General features: G+C 42.2%; 1 protein-coding gene across 4 annotated transcripts in view; it reads left to right on the top strand.

Annotated features, from left to right (window-relative positions):
• The first annotated feature begins 607 nt into the window (after window positions 1-607).
• sgip1a (SH3GL interacting endocytic adaptor 1a) overlaps window positions 608-16,078 on the top strand; it is a 44,381-nt gene continuing 28,910 nt past the window's right edge. For 3 of the 4 annotated variants that reach the window (XM_066692072.1, XM_066692073.1, XM_066692071.1), the window contains exons 1-2: window positions 609-872; window positions 6,329-6,373. In XM_066692072.1, coding sequence (XP_066548169.1) covers window positions 830-872; window positions 6,329-6,373 — 88 coding nt within the window. In that variant the 5' untranslated portion in view covers window positions 609-829. Of the gene's footprint in view, window positions 873-6,328; window positions 6,374-16,078 lie in introns of all 4 variants that reach the window. The other variant, XM_066692070.1, reaches the window with a different exon arrangement.

The following is a 16,078-nucleotide window of genomic DNA, read 5'->3' as shown; positions in this document are numbered from 1 at the left end:
TATCTTTATATGAACTAATTCCTTTAATTCAGAGCCCAGCGTCTCTTCTATAGAAACTGAAACAGGTGATACATTCCTGTTTGTGAGATTGTAGGTGCGCTCCTCAGATTTGCGAGGTTTCACCTGCCCGTTAAAACAGAAAGATCCCCAGAAGTGTGACTCACACCGGCTTTGTGAATTGAATGGCACTGTCTCATCCTCACACCCCCTGGGGTCGATTAAATGAGACAATTTAGTTCCCAGCCAGGGCATAAATAATGCATGAGCTCGGCTGGTTGGTGTGCAACTGAAATTAAGCGATCGGCTCACCTGCAGTCAGCATGGACACTATGTTTTGAAAATGCACTATACAATATTTCCATAACTTCCATTAAAAAGGGAAATTTTCTAATTTCACATCTCATGCTGTGACTGCGTATCGATCGTATGCATCTTCTAGAGGCACAGATTCGTATCTTTGGCTCCAGCAAACAAGGGGTTACACTATATTTCATCTCTAACTTGCTTCATCAGCTGTGTCTCGGGAGTAGCATTCTCTCGCTGTCTTATATATCCACCAGGTCACAGGGAGAGGGGCTGAAGTCACCTTCAGAGCTGTCGCTGTGCACATCTCCCTCGATATTGGCATTCTTTCCAGGTTCTCCTCCATGTCTCTGGCTCACGGGAGACTGAAGCAGACCGCTGCTGCACTGCCACGTTCCCTCTGTCTCTCCTAGGTTTCTGCAGCTCTCCCATGCAAGTCTGCGTCGCTGTTTCCTTTGCTGCACGCTCTGGACGGGAGGCACCCGTAGCACCTGCCATGATCCCGAATCAATGGATAATTCTGTAAATGGCTGAACAGCTCTGCACCGGTTGGCTGCGGATTGTTGCAGGTAGGAAGATTGATTGTCTTGTTCGAACTGGACTGGATAAACATCTGCACGGCGTGTTATCTTAGTCTGCACTTTGTCAATGTCACGAGCACGTTTGGGGTTGTATTTCTGTGTCTCTTGTTGTTGTTATTGTTGCTAATGATCAAAATAGTGTTTTGTTTCTGTGTGGCACTTCAGATGCATTTAATATCTAGATGATATACTCTTGAAATGGGTGTGTGAATAATAGTTTTACTGTAAGTGATCCTGGCCCTCCCATTGTGTTTGGGAAAGAATAGACACACCACCACAAAGGTTAAATGGTAATTAAGGCCTAGTTTCATTCATTGGGCTGAGTTCTTGCACAGTGTAAATGCTAAACTGCGGATTCATGAATAAAAACGTAAAGTGCCAAGAAAACAGGAGGCCTCCTTCCCAGAGATCAGCTGTGGCACATGCGTGTTGTGTTTGTGGCTCCATCTACTGCCTTCATAGCAGTGAGGCTTAGTGACTCAATGGGCTTAGTGTTAATAATCCAGAGTCATCAGCACTGTGCAATTCCAATACATCCCTGCAATGCTACCTCCGAAGAGATGAACGTCGGCCCGGCGTTATCCGAGCCTCCAGCTTGACGGGCGAATCTGTTCTCCGCTCGACAATGCCTGGCACTCGCGGGCTGCATTGTTGGGGTCCGTGTCAGAAGGTGCCCTGCAGCCCAAGCAACGTTAATTCAGCGGGTTGTCATTTTCAGTGGCGGCGGCTGCAGTCGCCCTCATTTCCATTTCCATCTCGTTGCTGCATTAGCGCTGAACAGGCTGATTCCACCCGTAACTCGTATTGACAGCCTTCGCAATCCCCACCCCCGTGCCAAGATGTTTGTCAGTCCCATCTCAGGGAGCCCAGCTGTCAGCCCCTGGTGCTCGATAATCCCTTACAGTGATAACAAGAAGTTTTCCTTAATTAACAGCCTATTCCATCGTTCATTTTCCAATATGCAGTGTATTCGCTATTACATGCTGTTTATAGGCTGTTTAGAGACTCATCGGGACCCCATTGCCCAGTCCAGTGCGCCTCACTGTTTAGTTTGCCAAGAATCATGTGTTTAATCTGATGAAGCAACTATTTGTAGCAACAGCGAGGGTGCCCCGTTGCACTCCTCATTATGATTTGCTTTTCTTCTTGGCAGCTTTGTTTCCAATGATACATCCCCCCCCGGGCCATCTATTTGTGTTCCTGCGCTACTTCAAATGCTTTGTTTACATTCAACAGGGTGGCGTGTTTAAAAGGGACTTGGATAGATATGTACAGGGTCTACAATGTCCTTCTGTAATAGAGAATAGCATTTATTCAACGCCGGTTTTGGGTGTTATGTTAATGATTTAGTTTACTGTCCCGCACTGATGTCAGTCAATCTTCTCAAATTGATATATTTTTCCATGATTCAAAATCAATGGTGCTGCAGGCCACCACATTATGGCGATGATCCTATATACACAGCACCTCACAGAGCTTTCAATACTATTAGAAGGTATGTGAGTGTTATTTTTCGTGTAGTATTTACATTTCACTAAATAATCCCTGTTTAATGGAGATTCCTTCTGCAGATTTCAAATGATCCCGAAAGAAACTTGAATCCTGCAACTTCTTTTTCAGTGGAAAACAATGAAAAAGTCCAATTAAGCAAATTATTGGTTGAGTTGGAGGGAAAGCAGAGACCACGTTTGGGAAGCCCGTCCCTAAGCAGTTAAAATGTAACTTGAATAGAAAATTGGCATCAAATAAGATAATTGGTTTCCTGTCGTATAACTGCTCTCAATGCACAAGGGGGTCACATCATCTCCCGCATATTTTATTCTCCCGAGTAATTAATCTCGTGCTTCTGCATAATTCAAAGTTGCCCAAAGCCTGTCTGTGCAATTGCTCACCACTTTCATCTGGTGATTCTATAGCAATAGTAAGCTTTGGGCACCTTTCACAATTTTTACATTTCACATCGTTAAGCACAGCTAAGACAGTAGTAAACAATCAACAAACTGCAGTACAAGTAGCTGCCATATACTGCCACTGTTGCACAGGAGGGTTGTGCATTTTACTTGTTTCTCAATTCATAGCACAGGCATGCTTTTGGGAAAAAATTATTGCATCTACATGATATGAATAACTATAATAAAACATCATGACTGTATGATAAAGAGTGCTGCAGTTTTATCAGAATTAACATCAATAGCAACAAGGTATCAATGGGTACCTTTGCTGTTAGGTTGGTTAGGCAATGTTGAGAAAAGTGAAAGTAAATTATATTGCTTGTATGAAGTGGAATATAAAGTGCCCAGAATTGTACACTAAATAAATGCATAATATGGGATTCATATATGTTTTCCTCTGTCTTTGTGACAAACTTATTTTTATTTCTCCATCGGTTGCATCTGTGGAGTAAACATCAGTAAAAAGCAACTTCAAAAAAGTGTTTGAACACAGAATGGAAACACTTTTCAAGATCATATCAATGGATTTCATACTCTTGACATCCATTGATTAAAATTATGCAGAATCCCTTCATCATCATAATACAAAATACCCCAGGTCATTATTTCAATGGCGTTTCATTCACATCACCACTGACTCTTTTCCTTTTGCCTCCGTTGCGCCTCTTCCTGCTGCAGCCGCATTATTTTTAGACCTCCAGATGAGCCCGTGTGGTGTGAGATGAGAGGATCACCGGAGCGTAGGCTGTTTGCCCACCTAATTAAGTGGCGCTACTCTCTGATATTAGTTCCCGTTTAGAAAAAAACAGCGCGTCTATATAATTTGCCGCTGATGAATGGTTCATGTTTCTGCCCGGATCAGCCACGGCTCTGTCTCTGTGCAGAACCTCCCTCTCCTTACCGCAGCAGCTATCATGCTTTTTTCCAGAAATACTGCCAGCTTTATCCGCAGCACTTCCAACTGAAGATGAGGCTTAGGGAATTAGGCTTTATTTAGCAAATCCTCTCCATTCAGTTTTCTAAATCTCCCTATGCCGGAGAGCCGGCCTCCAGAAGGCACCTTGTGTGCTGCTGCGCCGGCGGAGAGCGGCTCGGGGGTGCGGAGTGGGAGGAGCCGGTGACAGCATCTGCTACAAGATGGGTCTCTCACATGGACCCGAAGCATGACTGTGGAGAATGCATTTGAGATAAAGATAGGTCGATTGATGGCTGGTAGTGCATAGGATAAGGACTGCTGTATAGTGAGCTGCACAGGGATGGGTGTGTTTAGCAAACGCATCTGGTATTATGATATGCAGGGTTTTTTGTTTTATTTTATTGCTTTATTTTGTTACGGTATATCAGGGGTGTGTGCCAGGGATTTGTTACGTTATTTATTTATGTATGAGGTGAAAAAGTGATAGAAAAACATAACCCCCGTGATTTGGAAAAAAAATAACCCCTAGATTTACTCTTAATCCTGTGTCTAGCACTAACTCTGTGTAACCTCAATGTGGTGTGTAACCCCAACTCACGTCGAACTCTGAAGCCTTGAACCCAAGCCCTAACCCTACCCGTGTCAATCCTAACTATCCCAGACACAGCATAATGCACCGTGTAGGCATTGATAGATTCAACCATTTTTCATTCTAATTGATTCAGTCTTACACATGCTAACTGTGTAGTGAATCATGAATTAGAAGAAGTATAACACACACACACACACACACACACACACACATATACACATACAGTCTGCTTCCAAACTGAAGGAAGCTAGAAATGGATTGACACAACAATAAAATTATATACTATTTATTTTCTATGCACAGTATGAATTAAATGCTTTGCAAGTGTGTCAGTAATGTCAGAAAGCTGTATTTGTATGAGAAAATGTTATAAGCAGATGCAGCATCAGTCACAATTCAGACTTGTTTATTGTTTGTTTACAGTATGTGCTCCCATCATATGTATGAATGGATACAATTTGACTCATTTGAATTACTTCATTTGAAATACACCCATTACTAACCACACTGACTTTCCTTTGGGTATTTGGTGGCAGAAACAATCCAGAATAATAGATTTAACCAACTTGCGCTGATGTGTCTGAGATGTCAATGGTAAGCAAGTGTCAAATGGTGCAAACATTACTTATTTTCTATCCTTAAACAACGTTGTTTTGTAATGGCTTTCTCCCGAGTGCTTTGGGATTTTGCTCCCTGCTTAAATGCGTTCAGCACGTCTGGGGTTCGCATGCAAGATGATTTGCTTACGGACGGTTGATAATTCCCCTCCGTGCCAATCCATCCTGAAGCACACATTTCCCTTTGTCTCTTCCCTATTAGTGGTCATCCCCTGCCCTCTGGCTGTGGTGCACTACTTCATGCGAAATTAATTGCAAGCCTGTCTTCTCTCTCTCTCTCTCTCTCTCTCTCTCTCTCTCTCTCTCTCTCTCTCTCTCTCTCTGTCTCTCTCTGTCTCTCTTCATTTCACATGGCAGGTTGGGCCCAACAGTGGGAGCTCCTCCCTTAGCCAGCCTTGCTCTGGTGATAATTGTTTCTGATGTGACGTCAGGCCGATTGATTTTTATCCCAAATGGCAGAGGAGCGGGGGTGAGCAGGCGCAGGAGAGAGGGCAGCTGAGCTCCAGAGAGGCAGGAAAAAAAGGAAAAGAGACAGAGAGGCCATCAGGAAGAGTGCAGTGCCAGCCAGCCAGCCAGTCTGCCATTCAGAGCAGAATTCCCAGCATCCAAGGGGGTGGGCTGAAGACGTTTAATTAGAGAGAGACAGATTTAGGACGAGACACAGGAACAACAAATCCCCCTTTTCTCGCCCCCCAACCCCCGTCTTTTAAGCCACATCTCTCCGGCAGTGGCCATCCCGTCGCACAGGGCCCTAATTATTGTGGCACCGGGCGATAATTAATCTTGTTCGTCTGTGTTCCAATAGGATTACAGCGTGTGTTGCCAGGTATGAAAAGGGTTACATGTTCGGTGCAGTCGGGAAGAGGGTGTGTGGAGGGGAGGGGTGCATGATTGTGTGTGTGTGTGTGTGTCGGGAATTCTCAAGGGGTTTGGTGTCAGGAGATGCAGACTAGGAGCCATGTGACGAAGCAGGGAGCTGGAGGGATTGGCCGAGCCTCTACAGAGCATGTGAGCTCTCTCTCTCTCTCTCGCTCTCTCTCTCTCTCTCTCTCTCTCTTCCCCTCCCTCCCTCCCTCCGCCTCTCTCTCTCGCTCGCTCTTTTTTTATTTGCTTTTTTTTTTTTCTCTCAGCATCCTTCTGTGATAGTGTAGGTTACAGCTGCAGCAGCATCCATGGCCTAAACCACAGCCCCATCCATTTTAGGCACCAAAAAAAAAAAAAAAAAAAACAAGGCAGCAGTTTCTCCACACAACTGCCAACCCCCGGTACTGACATCTGGGTTGCTTTTTTTTTTTTTCGCCGGGCAGTCCTCGGTTCTGTCTCAGCATCTGGTAACTAGGGCTCTGTTTTCCCCGCTATCGTTTCAGGCTCCTTGGAGATTGAGGAATGCAATTCTGCCATCATGATGGAAGGTAGGTCTCTTTCCCTTTTTCCTCTGCTCTGGCTGGTCTCCGATTTGAAGTGCATGCATTCCTGTGACAAAGCAGTCATTCCCCTGTTCTTTCAGTCTAACGCACAAATACAGTAGTGGGACTAATTATTTTGTTGTTTTTGAAGGATTATTTAGTGATACCGGGGTTCGTGGGCTCACCTCCTGGCTGTCTGGGTTCTCTTTGTAGCATCCCGATCTCGTGCAGCTTTATCATCGTTTGGGTTTGAAGCCATTTTCAAAGGTGTTTGCGTGTGTGTGTGTTCGGTTTGGCAGCCCCATGCGACAAGCCGCTTGTGCAGGAATTGACGGCGAGTGGTTTCAGTTGTGGGCTTTGAAGAGAGGGGGATTAAATGGCTCCTGTCATTAGGACTGCATATTAACGAGAGATTGTATTTGGGGTCTGTTATCCAAGTTGACGCATTTATTTTATTTTTTTTATTCCCCCTCTGTGGCTTCAGATTTTCTCCTGCTAGGATCGTGTCTTTCAGCTTGATCTTGGTCTTTAGGGTGAAGGTTGTTATCTTTGTTTTTCTACATACATCCCTTGTACTATCGTGACGTTGGTGTGTGTGTTGCAGTATGCAGTTTGTTGTGGCTGTACATTATAGGAGCCATCATGCCCTGTTGTATATGGTTGTGAGAATCTTTCCTAAGGTTATTTGTGTATTTGTCTGCTCGTTTGTCACTCAGGGCTTTAACATCCTCAGATTATAATGAACTGCAATTCAAATTAAATTCATAATGCAGGTATGTATCACTACTCACATCAGAGGCTTTAAAAATACAAATGCTTTAAATAAAACAAAAAAAACATAGATATAATTTGTGTTTCTTTCCCAAACGAAGCATAGGCCTTGTAGGAAAACATTTATGCTTGCTTTAAAATAAATGGCATTGCATCATGGTATTTGGGATAAATAAAAATAAATGTATAAATAAATACATTTCAGAGTAGAAATTAAAAATAAATGTATGTATTACACATTTCTGGAGAAACCTCTCAATTATTCAGTAGGAAACGGAAGTTTGTCATTCTAAATTGTTCACAATAAGTACACGTTTATACAGAGAAATTTATAAAGCTGATAAATAGCTGGATAAGGGCTGAGGTTCTGTTTTTAATTTTTTTAATCAAGCCTTTTTTATAATAATAATAGATCATATTTTGTATGTATTTTACATTTAATAATAAAGAGCATGTTTGTTCATTAAATGATTCAGTGTCAATGGACCACACTAAACTAAACTACAATTACAAATAATTGAAAGTATTCTAAATGTAAGTACTGTGTTATGTTTTATATTTACACACACACACACACACACACACACACATATACACTACGGGAGAATAAAGTTCCCACAATGTGTCAAAAGTAAATGTGTAATTAACCTCTCTTAGGTAACTGGCCACAGTAACGTTGCAGCCACCGTGGCTTTAAATAGAGGCTGACTTAGACATGGCACCTTATTAGCACCATGGAAGGAAGCTTAGAAGGTTTCTGTGCGGCATGGATTAAAGTCAGGTGTAAACTAAGAGTCTAATCTCTCCGATTAATGTTTTTAAAGTTTACTTCTGGTGGCCTAAAGCCTCCCACAGGCTGCACCCCCAGTACCCCACAGCTACCCCCATGGAAGCGTCCAGTGGGCCTGTGGGCTCGTGCGGCTGGGTTCAGCGGGGTCCCTGAGAGGTTTCACTGCAGGGAGATGGAGGCCGGCACGTTGGAAGTCACCCGCCGATCCTCTGCTTTGACTCATGGCGGCCGCTATAAATCTTTCACACCTGATTCCGTCAGATGTCAGAAGCCTGCTTGAGGAAAAGTGATAGGGGTGCACCAATAGGTGGCACTCCAGTCTGTCCAAAGTCCTCCTCCCTTCATTGGAGTGGAAGTCTGTTTCCTGCCACACCCTCTTGATCACATTGTGAGGCTGGTGTCAGGTGCACAGAGGGGCCCTTTGCTCACACGGTTTAGCTCTATGGCTGGAAGAGGAAGGGGAACACTAAAGACTGGACGCTTCTTCCACACATTTTGTGTAGCCTGCAAATCCACAGTATATGACTGACCTAGACAGAGGATGATGCTCAGAGAGAGACATCCATTGGTGAAAGGTCAACAGGTGATAGAAAGGACATGCAGGTTGTTGCTTTTGAAATACAGACTGCAGCCTTTGTGAGTTTGTGCCCTATTTAAGAAATGGCTGTTTTTTAAAACATTAAGTGATGCATTCCCCCTAGGCAGTGGAAGAAAATAAACAACTATCGTACTGCTTTGGTTGAATATCCTGATTATTATGAATGAGCATATTTAGTGTACTTAAGTAATTGAAGCCCTGGGAATAAATCTTGTGTCACTTAATCTGTCAGTGTTTGCAGAATGGCTCCTTCTAGCGCTTGGTAATGGCAGGACAGTGCGACGAACTCGTGTTCACTCGTGAACACCTCAGTCTCACCCATCATCAGACATCACAGACATCTGCAGAGCACGAGGAACATGCCGTACCTCCTGTTAGTCCTCTAAATAGAATGTAATCTAATGATCCACGGCAAATTAATAATAATTAATAATTAATGTGTGTGGTTACATCAGTAGAATGACAGGGAAAGCTGGCGTCTGTATTTGAGTTACTAATTAGCCCTTTGACAAGTTTGTAAAGCCTTTATTTGTTAAGGGTAATCAAACGCTTCAAAATGCTTTAGTTTTATGTTACCTGAATTGTAGTCCAGACATTTGATTACATTTTAAGTACAGAGTACATTAAACAATTAAATAATAGAGTTTCTAAGTCTATATTAAAGTAGGAATTTGAATATCTCTCTTTATCTGTGGCACATGTGATACAGCTGTCATTATTTACACCCAGTATGCTAAGTGAACTGTGTCTTTGTGAGGATTTAGGATTTCATGTTGTCTGGGCACATCCACGTGGGGAGGTTTTTCTTTATATTTTATAGGCACATTGCCGCTGGTCCTGTCTCTTAAAAGCTGCACTTATTTTATAACAGATGTTATAATTGACTCAGTCCATCTGCCTTGTCCTTTGGAAAACACAACCATTTATTTATCTAAAGTGTTGTTGTTGTTGTTGTTGCTTTGTTTATTAAAGTGATAAGACAGCTCAGCTATGATAGGCTTAATTGTTCCTCAAACAGCCTACAGTCTGTGTAATATAAAGAGCCCTGTTGTCCACAGATATATGTATTTTTTCCCTTAAGCGAACAGGCTATGAAGTCAGAGCTCTGCAGTAGGAGCGCACAATGGATGCCGATTAAGCTTTAGACGGCGCACATGACTTGGATTAAGTGCTTCTCATCTGCTGGTGAACGTGATTTACAGATACATTGAAAAACACGCCTCTCGACGGAATTATGCATATGGAAAGCAATACAAGACAAAGTAGCTGGAGTGAGCAAGTGTTGACATCGCAGGAAGACAATATCTGCTGGCATTGCGGAGGAAGACAAAAGCTATGCCCCGCAGCGTTAAAGCCTGGCTTGAGAGGATGCTCAGCCCTATCTGAGTGTCTGTGCGAGAGCTCAGTCCAACGCCTCGGGGCTGTCTGATCCTCCCCGGCATGATCCGAGAGATGGAAGCCTCTGAGGTATTTGGAAAGATGGGCCGGTGCTGAGTATTATACCATAACCTAAGCCGTTTATTTTACAATTTTCACTAATTACCGCCCGGCAGAAGCCAGTCTTGTTCTCGCTTGCAGGCACTTCTTCAGTCTGTGGCGTTTCTCCTCGTCCCATGAAATACCTACCCCCTTCTCCAAATACACGCTACTCTTAAAAGTGTGGTATGAAAACAATATGTCGTGCTTTAATCTGGCAGTAATTACTCACAGAAATGCAGCTTCGTTCTAGCAAGGAGGCTCTTGGTCTCAGGTAACCCTCAAAGACACAGCCACATGGCATGGCATATTCTAGCTGATCTGGAAATGGGCTGGAAATGTGACTCCGTGTTGAAAATGACTTTGGCAATGCACACACAGTATACTTCCCATAATTTGTGCTGTAAAGTTGGTGTGGATCTATGGTTGGATGTATCCTGCACAACGTGAATGCCTGCAAAGGGTTACAAGAAATGTAGGCTGGGAAACAAAAGGAAAGGCGAACCAAGGTTAAAAGTTGAGCAGAGAGACGTGCTTCATAACTTCTGTTTTACTAGTTATTTTTCTTCTTTTCTGGCGAGGTTGTCTAGATAAATAGTTGTGGGTTGCTTATATTCATATGTGGATTGTACTCATTCTTTTGGTTTCTTTTGTTATTATCTATAATCACAGTAAATATACAAGCAATGCCCCGTTATACCTCATTCTGTGTCACAGTTCACTATTAAAGGGTAGCTACAGATTACATTTGTCATTTTATATATATCATCAGCAGCAGCCTATATTGATCCACTATTGGATGAAGGCTCCCCAAGATGTTTTCACTCATTTCAATCTACAGCTTCTCTTTTCCATGTCCTGTCTGCAAAGTTCATTTCATCCTCCCATCTTCAGTGTGCTCGTCTCTTGAGATCCATTCGACAGCTTCCTTTGTCCACCTTTGATCTGTTCTCATTGCGATGTGTCCGGTCTATTGCCATTTTCACTCTTTCAATGATGTCACATATTTGTGTTTCTTCTCGGATCCATTTGTTTATTTTTCTGTCTCCTTGTTATTCCAAGCAGACATCTCTCTGTGCGTCTTTGTGTCATTTGTAATATGATATCTGTAACATGTTTGTGTTTAGTTACCAGGTTTCAGAGCCATAAGCCAGCACTGGTAGTCTGCATTGATCAAACATTTTCTCTTAAGGCAAATTTATAGATTTCCTTTTAACAACATGTAGTGTCTTCCAAATTTACTCCATCCCAATGTTGCTCTTCTTTCAATGTCTTCCATAATTATTTGTCCTGATTATTTGTCCAAGGTTAACAACTTTTTTCTTCTTTATGTGTCCATTGATCTGCTTGAAGATCTCTTACATTTAACAAATTTAACATTTTACATTTAACACAAGAGTTGCTGTGAAGAGTTTTGGAGAGTGTGTCTCCTTGACCTACTCCTTTGCAGATCTTATATAACTTTCCTTAATGTTTTGATTTCTTGGAGCTCTGATGACTGAGTTTGTATCTATTGAATCAAATGCTTTCTTGTAGTCAACAAAGCCCAGCACAGAGGAAGCTCATGTTCTCTGCATCTTTCCAATACTTCTCGTACAACATGTATATGATCCATCGTGTTATATCCACTTCTGAGTCCTGTTTTTCTTTGGGCGATGTGTCAATACCTAATAGCTTTTTATAAGATGTGGAGTAGACTAATGGGCCTATATGTTCTGAAAAGGAAAATTATAGTTGCATTGTTCAATTTGCTTGGGATTTGTTAAATTCTGGGACACTTTGTGAACAGTTTTGCAATGCAGAACAATGTCTCCTAATAGGAAATAATCCAACCATTGCCCTGCAAAATGATAATGACACAAAAATCAAAAATCACAATTTGACTGACTTGCTAACATTAATTTAGATCAGCAAACTCCTTCCTGAACTCTACCACCTCTGAAACCCTTTCTGGGCTTAAGGTGACACCCTAATGATCCTGGTGACAGAAAAAAGATTTACATGAATATTGATCTGCTTCTCTTTATGTATGTATGTATGTATTTATTCGATGCTCCTGCAGTATATAGATAATCTATTTAGTGAGCTCTTCAGATGTGTGCGATACTGTGTCTCCCACAAACTGATAAGGACAGCTGTCATCCTCAAAAGCTGTCACAGCTTGAATAGAGAACAACCAAGCCCTCTTTAAATCAGACCTGGGCCGTCACTGCCTGTTAGCTTAATACATGGACTCTGTTATTTGTCACGATGGCTTATTTGAGAGCTACGCCAGAGTCCCCAAGTGAAGTGTGTAGGTAATAGAAATGCTGCTCCCGATGAAAGACAGATGAGGTATATTCAGAGACCAGTTCCCATCATGGAAATTGGGAGGCTTGCGTTTTAAGGGGTGGGGGGGCTGTGTCTGTGTGTTTTGCATCACGTCTCAGTTAAATCTGACACCGACGAGCCTGCTTCAAATGATGTAATGTGCTTGAGGAACTTGTGAGTCATATGAATTAGCTGCCCTCTGCTGTGGGAAGTGTCATCTCAAGGATTTAAGGCATCGCACAAGTGAACGCTGGTGACAGTGAATACTAGGAGGCGTCGCTCAACCAGGCCTCAAACTACACAAGCTGCCAGGGCACCCAACCTACCCTATACTGCTGTCTCTGTTCCTCTCCTTGGTTGTGTGCATTTGCAGGTCAAGCGACACATTATTCTGCTATCCTGCACCCTTCATCCCCAAATTATAGCCCTTGTGTTGGTTTCTCCCCACCCCCTTCCCTCGTTTGTAGAAGTGTTTCGGCTGTTGTCGTACTGGTGCGTTGCTTTCTTTCTTGTGTTGGGTCAATCTAGGAGGGAAAAGACCTTATTGCTTTTTGAATGTATGTGAAGTGAAATTAAATTTCGATTTAACTGCCCATAAGGATGTAATACAGTTTAGTAATAATAATTGTATTCCCCGGCATTATATAGTGTTTCGTCAGCCTCTCGTGATATATAGTAGCTCTGTCTTTCCAATCTGCTGTGTTTTCAGGAGCGAAGCACAGTGCTTATAAAACTGGCCCTGCAGTACGAGTCTGGGACTTTTTTGGCTTTGTTTTTCGTAATGTCTCTATGCCAAAGTATATAGTAATAAATCCCTACTGTACAGATATGGCCATAGTATCTACAAAGTGTGCTGCTGCAGAATGATTTATCACCCACAAACTCCACAATATCATACCATATTGTCTAAGCAGTGTGTGTGTTTGTGTTGGAGCGTACGGCAACTCAGAACATTTGCCAGGCTGCCATTTTCAAGCGTTTCAGCTGCGTCTCCGAGCGGTTTGAATCACACCGTCCACACATAACAAGCTTTGAAACCAGGAGCCGCATCGCTCATAGATCCGATCTGGAGGGTGACTAATGCCAATATGAAATTTTCACCAGTCTGCTTTGCATAAACGTGAGAGTGTAGCAGCAGAGGAATCCTGTGGGAGAGAAGCAGGAGTGGGAAAATTAATCTCCCACTGTCGTGTGTGATGTGTCCCTCAGCCTCAATAGAGAGCCTTTTGCTCAAATGAATCTTAAACCAACCCTGAACACAGCATCCTGGCTAGATGATGCCACAGCACTCACCTAAGTACACACATGGAAGTGCAAAGATCACACCGTTCCCTTAATCTTGTTTGTGTAGTTGATAGTGATGTGCAATGGCCGTGCTTAAACTAAACTGCGATTACTGTCCATCTTGGAGGACAGGCAGGGACATAGATTATGAAATATGTGACCAAGATAGAAGTTAGGAAATGTTGTGAAATAGATACGAATAGTAGGCAAGTTTATCTGTTCATGTAGGGGCTGAAATAGATTGTTGTTGTTTTTTGTTGGTCAAAGTTGATTAGGAATAAGATGTAGGTTCAATAAATTCAAATTAGCAATCTGTGAAGTATATTTGTGTGGATAAAACAAAGTACTGTATTTCTTTCTTAATTCATAAATCGCTTATACACTATACACTCCTACACTCCTGTGTTCCTGAGTGTTAGTGGCACTGCATCCATTGGGCTTTTTGTGCAGAGGGAACAAATAAGGTGAACAAAGTATGAGTTCCTTGTTGTTCAGCTGATAGTTTCTGCACAAGCAATCGAGAGAATCACAGAGATGAATGGAGCAAGGCTTTGTGATGTTAGGTGTCAAATTAGCCTTCCTGAGATCTGAGGTCTTTCACAGGCTGTGAGGACCTGCACTTTTGTGGAAGCATTTCATTTACTGACTCCAATGTATTGAGCAGAAAACAGAAGGGGAGAGGATTGTGTTAAACAACTGTTTTATTCATCGTCTACCTTCTGAACAGAAATATTTGCTTTGTGGACATGAGCTCAACTGGCATCATTAAAGAGAAGAAAAACGACAAACCGCTTTGTGGAAAGCTGCCTCAGTATGCACTCATTTTAAATAACCTTTTACAGTTTAATTAGTTTTTAATCATTGATTCGGATGTGATTATCTAGATAGTCTGTGCTGAATAACCAACTACAAGTATATTTGCATCTGATTGTTATCAGTTGAAGGGTGAACATCTGAACTAAGAATGAAATCCATGCAAACTGGCTGAGACATATTGTAAATTAATATGTTGTACGGGAGAAGAAATACAACATCCTGATATACTCTTAGAATACCCAGTTGTTTTCTGTCAAGTCCAATTGATTGCGCAATTGTATCAAACACTTACAAAAAAGGTGCACATCATTAATTTTGTCATAGCTTCTTTAGCAGAATCAAAATATATGTGAAGAGGCAAATCGATTAATTTTTCAGGAGATGACGTGCGTTGCTCCCCATATGTCTGTTATATATCTCTGCTGTTGTGCTTTCTCTCCCCAGGAGTGCAGGACTGGATGTAGCAAATATTTGATTTGTAGAAATACACATTGCATTCATCAGCTATGGATGGCAAGCTTTAAAAGTAGGCGTGGAAAGTATTTCAACTGATGAATCTTAGTATAATCATCCTTAAGCCCTCTTACCAACTCTCCTCCCCCCCCACTATCGGGCATCCACTGCAATATAATTGCACCAAAGCCCTCTCCCTGCCAATGATGTGTGATGTAATTGCCTTAAAGCGGACAGAGTGCAGCAGTGTAGGATGGCTGGGTAGGAGGCCTGGCATTTAGAGAATCCCACTCTTATCATCTCTGTTTGACAAGAGGTAACAACTTCACCCTGCACTCGTTGTGTATATACCAGTCAAACACCTACTGTCACACTGTACCGAGCTTTTTCTCTCAATCTGCTTTATTACGGCTGATATAAGAATCATACTACATCTCCTGCAGCAGAAATCAAGCAATGCTGGAAAGCTAATGATGCTGGCGGGTGCCTCTTAGTGGTTTAGTCTTGAGAAACGATTAACATATACCTGGAAATGGATTCTGAAGGTTTCTTTCCTCTGCTATAGATGCAGTTACCAGTGCATTCCCCAAACAAAGTGATACAGCAATTAATAATACAAATAATAGCTTGCCTCTGTGTAATATACCCACTGGGAGTCATTATGCAAGCACAGGGCTCCTGTCCAAAAACATACTATTCTTGGCATGTTGTATGATGGGGGGGTGCGGAAGCAATCACCAACAAGGATGTTTGTAATGGTCTGGGCTGAATCTGCATGCATGACAAGAACTGAAGCGTTAATGGCGAGGGACAAGAGGGCACCTGTCTGTTCTCACTCCAGCTCTCTCCTTTCCCAGTATTGAACCTGGATTGCGCAACTTGTTCAAAACTAAATCAGGAAACATCGTTGTTCGTTAGCCCTCATTCATTGTCAACAGAGTTACAAAGAGCACCGCTTTATGCTCAGTGATTGTTTCTAAATTGAGTATACTTGTAAATAAAACTCTCAACTTTCTGTGCACCTTTAATATAGGTATATTTTGGGTCATTTGTGCAGGTTCAATTTAGCCTCTTATTCTCAGGTGCAAAAACTAGCTTTGAGGAGGATTTATGTATAGTTTTTATTCAGAACTTCCCATTGTTTTCTTTCCTGCTACCTGTGAATGTAGTACACAGGCCCTATCTATAATGCATGCAACATATTTGCAAGTCA

This window comes from Amia ocellicauda, chromosome 19 (assembly GCF_036373705.1).
Source record: "Amia ocellicauda isolate fAmiCal2 chromosome 19, fAmiCal2.hap1, whole genome shotgun sequence".
In the NCBI taxonomy this organism is placed as follows: Eukaryota; Metazoa; Chordata; class Actinopteri; order Amiiformes; family Amiidae; genus Amia; species Amia ocellicauda.
This window is presented reverse-complemented; position numbering and strand designations above follow the sequence as displayed.